At 39.9% G+C, this 5,975-nt stretch overlaps 2 protein-coding genes across 2 annotated transcripts; one reads left to right on the top strand and one right to left on the bottom strand.

Annotated features, from left to right (window-relative positions):
* Positions 1–189: 189 nt before the first annotated feature.
* Positions 190–1,147, bottom strand: LOC104802214. The gene has a single exon (XM_010525698.2). The coding sequence runs from the start codon at positions 995–997 to the stop codon at positions 449–451; it is 549 nt and encodes a 182-aa protein (XP_010524000.1). The 5' UTR covers positions 998–1,147; the 3' UTR covers positions 190–448.
* Positions 1,148–3,819: 2,672 nt separating this feature from the next.
* Positions 3,820–5,961, top strand: LOC104802216 (gibberellin receptor GID1B-like). The gene is made up of 2 exons (XM_010525699.2): positions 3,820–4,243; positions 4,713–5,961. Exons 1-2 carry the CDS (start codon positions 4,205–4,207, stop codon positions 5,709–5,711), a joined length of 1,038 nt encoding a protein of 345 aa, XP_010524001.1. The 5' UTR covers positions 3,820–4,204; the 3' UTR covers positions 5,712–5,961.
* The last annotated feature ends 14 nt before the right edge of the window (positions 5,962–5,975 follow it).

Raw genomic sequence — 5,975 nt, forward strand, 5'->3', positions numbered from 1 at the left:
TAGAACCTATAAGCTTTGCTATGTAAAGCATAACCAATGAAGATGCATTCTACTCCTCGATCACCCAAAGTCTTTCTCTTTGGTTCTGGAACTTTTACAATTGCCCGACAACCCCAAATCCGAAAATAATTGCTCTGGATCTGCTTTAAAGTTTCGAGAAATTCTGTTCTCGATCTACTGAGAAAAGAGAAAATAGAAGAAGAGAACAAGAACAACTCAGCTCTAGATTTACCCTTCAAACGAGAAAGAAAATTAAACCATCAAAAACGCAAAAAGTGAGCTAAATCTGCATCATAAATGGAAGATTTCAGCAGAATTAAAATGAACAAAAGCAAAATCAAGCCCAATCCAGATCTCGAGCTGGATCTTCACTGGAAACGATGAATTTAAGAGAATTAAACTACAAAAAAAAAAGCAAAATCAAGCACAATCTAGATCTCCATTGACTTCAACAGAACACAGAAAAGCAAAAAAAAACCAGAAAGAAGGATGAACTAACCTTCACGGAGATCTTGGGCTTCTGAGGTTTAGCGGCTCCATAGAGAATCAGAGAGAAGAACGTAAACAGAGCGAAGAATCCAACCAGAAAGGCCAAGATATAGCACCGACGAGGCAAACCCTTGTCTCGATCTTCGTCATCAAGCAAACCCTCTTCTTCGATTACAGCACAGTCCTTCCACTGCTTATCTCCGCCACCGCCGCCGTGTCCCTTCCGTTTTCCGGCGTCGTTCGGAGAGATCTTCCGCGACCCAGGCTTCAGAGATCCCGAAAATCTGCTCGAGGAAGATTCCCGCGAGTGGTGACCCATGGAGGACTGAGAATGCGGCGGAGATCCCATCGGACTTATCACCGGCGTCGAGTGAAACGACGACGCCATCTTCTCTCCGTCGCGAGAGTCACGCGACGGCGATTGCACGTAGTACTCTTGTCTCCGGGGAGATCTCGTCGGCGATGACGCCGGGAGGCTTGTCACCTCCGAGTCTGTCTTCGCGTGCATCTTATGATTAAGGAAAAAATATCCAGAAAAAGGAAAATGGAAGATGAACCAAGGAAGTGGAAATGGTAGAGCAGTGACCGGAGGAAGACGATGGAGAAGAAGAAGAAAAAGAGCAGTGAGCTGTTTGTTAATGTTGAATGATGATCTGAGTGGTTATTACTGTAATGCGTTGGTGTATTACAGTATTTTTAATTAATTAAAGTACACCATTTAAATATACACATATATATATATATATGTATGTATATATTAAGTATGGTGGTCACTAATTATGCACCGACAGTGGCACAAAACGTCTCAAACTTGTTAATAAGTATAGAAATTGATTTTCTAATCATCAGACGAAATTGTGGTAAAAATGTATTCATATATAATACGTAAATAATAAAATAAAATATAATAGTAGCAACACTTTATATTTGGGTATAAAATAAAATTGTAAATAATATTTGTGAATGCAAATCTAACAAGGGCCATGGTTAGATAGCCAAACTATGTTTTTCAGACATTTTACTTCTATAGAAAATCAAGTTTAGTTGAGGTGTAGGAATGATGCAACATAAACTGCTTATGCTATTAGTTTGTAATGATGGATTATAACTAATCCACACACAAAATTAACAGTAGTTTTCACTTTTGACTGATGTAAACAAAAATTTTACCATAGTTGATGAATTGATTATCTAGTTTTTTTTGGGAAAAGTCTCGATGAAGAGAAGGAAAAATTGTTTGGTTCGATTTTTATTTGTGTTTAATGTTTTATCGTTTTATTAATAAAAAAATATTTATTTTTTAAAAAATATTTTATAAGTTATTTTTATATTAAATTTATTTATTTTTTCAATTGATTTGTTTTGAAAAAGTGTTATAACTACTTTACTGTAATCTATCATCTGTATATGGTATTGAAAATCCATAAATAATTAATTTACCTACATTTTTTCAATATTGAACGAAAGATTCGATTATAAAACAAAAAATAAAATCTCACTAGCGAATAATGAATGAATCGTAATGATGTATGTACCAACGCACGACTCCCATTGGTTAGCTTACCAAAGCGTTCAAAGTTATTAAACTCCCTTTTAATTATATGATACAAATTAAATTATTTAAACATCCGAATAATTAGAACTCTACTTCCGACTAATGGATCTTATAATTGAGATTCCCACTTCATATTTTAGTTATGAGTAAGAGAATTAGTTCAAATTTATATATATAAACCGATCTATTTAACATCAAAATTTGGGATGTAAAATGGATTATTTCAGGTTAATACAGTCAAAATACCCGGATTTCACTGTTTTTTTTTTGGGTCAACAATTTTTATTTTATTTTTTATATAAAACTACAGATGTAAATTTTTTGTTCTAAAATTACATTTCCGTAAAAACAATATAGACTAATTTACTATTTAGTTTTGATTCTAACTAATAAAACACAGCTGTAGAGAACATTGTACTGTATTATGAAAATAAAAACTCACATTTTAAAATGTTATATATAGATAGTTAATTTTTATCGTATGGGAAAAAATAAAAATGAAATTGAAGTAAGAGAAGTGGGGATTAGTTTAGTTTGTTGGTATTTTTAGAGTAAATGAATGGGAATTTAGAATCTCTCAAAAGGATTCATGTTTAACGTGTATTACAAGTATGGTGGAGGAGTTAAATGCTTGTAAAAGACGTGGTATGAATTGGCTAAGTGTTAGGGATACGTCGAAAGAGTTTACGTTCGGTTTTGAACGTGAAAGGTAATCTCAGAAAAAGTGGGAGGGCAGCTCGAAAATATGAGCTGGCAGCCTATTTTTTCTGAGGAATAAAGCTCATAAATAAATGGGCGGTAGCTCGGGAAAACCGGGAGGGCAGCCTGTTTTTTCTGAGCAATTCAGAAATAAACGGGCGGGTAGCTCGACAAAACGGGCGGGCAGCCCGTTTTTTCTGAGCAGTTCGGATTGAGCGGAAAATCGCGACCGTTCGGGAAAAACTTCCGATTTCTTCACACCTTTCGACATTTGGAGTGTTGATTAACACCCCTGGACATCCTAACACAATTGATAACAGATCTAATTCGTTTTTTGAGAGATTTGAGAGCACTTTTGTGGTTGTTCTTGCAAAACACCCACAAAAGCCTTTTGTTCATCTTCTTCTTGCAATTTCCTGTGTTTGTGTTCTTAGTAGAGCAAACTAAGATCACTTCTCTCTTCATTGTATCTCAAAGACGTATTCCGGAAAGTCCTTTGCTCGTATAGGACGGAATAACGTTTTTAGGAAAGTGTATCACGCCTTGAAGAGTTATCCGGTTCCTATTTACTTTTCTGTTATTGTTCTTCTTTTTATATCCCAGATTTCTAACATCTATTGCGCCGACCAATGTTACATAAATATCAGAAAAAATTGAATTAATGTTTTTCTTCTCATTTTACAAACTAAAAAAGTGGTATATCTCTTATGTGAACCTCCAAAAGCAGTGATAAATGAGAAGTTTGATCACTTTCTTAATTTTTGAAGTTTTTATTTGTTAGTAACTGTCATGTAAGTAATTATAGAGGAATGATCAACAATCAACGATTATAAAAAAACACAAAACAAATAAAAGAAATATAATGTGAATTTGGGAATTATATGATAAAGAGAGAAAAAATGATGGTCAAATGGATCACTTATGTCAGGAGTGGCGTGCCAATAGTCTTTTTCCTCTGTCACACAAATGACAGCGTGGCCATTCTCCCCAAATTATATGACCCTTTATTATTATTCCACTAATCAATTTATTAAAATACCCAAATTGAACTAATTAATTCACTTAAAGGGATTATGGAGCCCACCTGATGACCAGTATTATTCGGCCTTCCGCATTGGCCTGTCTATCTCCCATCGCCTGGTCCGTTCGCCACCGCCCTCTCTCTCCTCGAGCCGTATAGCTCTCTGTCTCCAGTTTCTCTCTCCTCTGTGTCCCTGTACTTGTCTGTCTCTTTGCTTCGGTGCCCAAGTCTTATCCTTTGTCCATTGGCAAGAATTTTACTGGATCAGTTGGAAAGAGAACTCCTAGGGTTTCGCAAATTTGTTCCTTTTTTTCCCTCGGTTGTCTTCTGGGTTTTTGGGTGGTGGGCGCTGTTGAATGAGGTCGTCTCTCTGAAACTCATTCCTCCCTTGAATTGAATACTACTTGTGTTTGGAGATTTTTCTGGCTTGGTTGTGGAGCATGGCGGGTGGCAACGAAGTCAACCTTAACGAGTGCAAGGTACTTTCCGTTGTATCTTTCTCCTCCATCTTTCTTTTCCCTCTGTGTTTTTTTGTTCGATTTCATTTGGGGGATTTGTTTGATTACTCGAGTGTATGTCCTTTCTGGGTTCTAATGCGTAAGCCCAGAGATTGTTTTTGTCCTGTTCCTAAAATTACAAGGCTTTTCGCTCCTTTTTCTTTGACGATTCCGCTTGGTTTTTCTTCTACCTTCCTCGTTCATGTGGATTCTGTGTGCTTTTGCTTATTTACAAGGATTGAGTCATGCTTTCCAGGGGATATGCCCCATTTATCGCCTCTTTCTCTGTTTTCTGAATAAAAAGATTACGAGAAAAATGCTAGTTAAGTTGTTCTGAGAAATCTGCAAATGCTCGCTGATGACTTGAAGTTCTATCTATGTACGGATGATCATGTAAGCGTCAAAGACAATGCTAACATGTCGCATCCATCTCTTCTTCTTCTTCATGTAGAGAATTGTCCCACTCAACACATGGGTTCTCATTTCTAACTTCAAGCTAGCTTACAATATCCTCCGCCGACCCGACGGAACCTTCAACCGAGACCTCGCTGAGTTTCTCGACCGGAAAGTCCCTGCCAACACCATTCCCGTGGACGGCGTTTTCTCCTTCGACCACGTCGACAGAGCCACCGGCCTTCTCAACAGGGTCTACCAACTTGCGCCTCAGGACCAGTCTCGTTGGAGCGCCGTTGAGCTCCAAGAGCCCCTTAGCACCACCGAGATTGTCCCCGTCGTGATTTTCTTCCACGGCGGCAGTTTCACTCACTCCTCCGCCAACAGCGCTATCTACGACACGTTCTGCCGCCGCCTCGTCAAAATCTGCGGCGTCGTTGTGGTCTCTGTGAACTACCGGAGATCGCCGGAGCACCGGTTCCCGTGCGCATACGACGACGGCTGGGCCGCTCTCAACTGGGTCAAATCAAGAAAGTGGCTTCAGAGCGGAAAAGACTCCAAGGTTTATGTCTATTTGGCGGGAGACAGCTCAGGTGGCAACATAGCCCATCACGTTGCTGTGAGAGCAGCCGGGGAAGGTGTTGAAGTGTTGGGTAACGTTCTTCTACATCCGATGTTTGGTGGGCAAGAGAGGACCGAGTCCGAGAAAAGACTGGATGGCAAGTACTTTGTGACAACACAGGACCGAGACTGGTACTGGAGGGCTTATCTGCCGGAAGGAGAAGACAGGGATCACCCTGCCTGTAACCCGTTTGGCCCGCGAGGCCCTAGTGTTAAAGGACTCAACTTTCCCAAGAGCTTAGTTGTTGTGGCCGGTCTAGACCTCGTTCAGGACTGGCAATTGGCTTATGTCGAAGGGCTCAAGAAGGCCGGGCATGATGTTAAGCTTCTGTTCTTGAAAGAGGCAACCATCGGGTTCTACTTCTTGCCCAATAACGATCACTTCCATTGCCTTATGGAAGAGATGAGCAGCTTTGTGCATTCTAACAGTGAATAGTTCGATCAGTGGCGTTTATAGGGGGGACTGGTGTTACTGCATACGTAAAAGAAGCCCCTTTTGTGGGCTTGTACAGTTTTACGAGTCTTTGTAGATCTTACTAGTACTTAACCGGGTTTCTGTTTCTTGGTCCTGAAGCGTCAGACATTTGGTAGCTGTGGGGGATCGGGGGGAGCCCTCGAGCCAAAACCACCTCGGTTCTGCGTAGGAGTGCTTTTGTCCCGCCCAGCTTCTCCGGTTTAGGGTTGAAGGGGGGGGGGGGGG

The sequence above is a fragment of the Tarenaya hassleriana genome, unplaced genomic scaffold (genome assembly GCF_000463585.1).
Source record: "Tarenaya hassleriana unplaced genomic scaffold, ASM46358v1 Cleome8, whole genome shotgun sequence".
Classification (NCBI taxonomy): domain Eukaryota; kingdom Viridiplantae; phylum Streptophyta; class Magnoliopsida; order Brassicales; family Cleomaceae; genus Tarenaya; species Tarenaya hassleriana.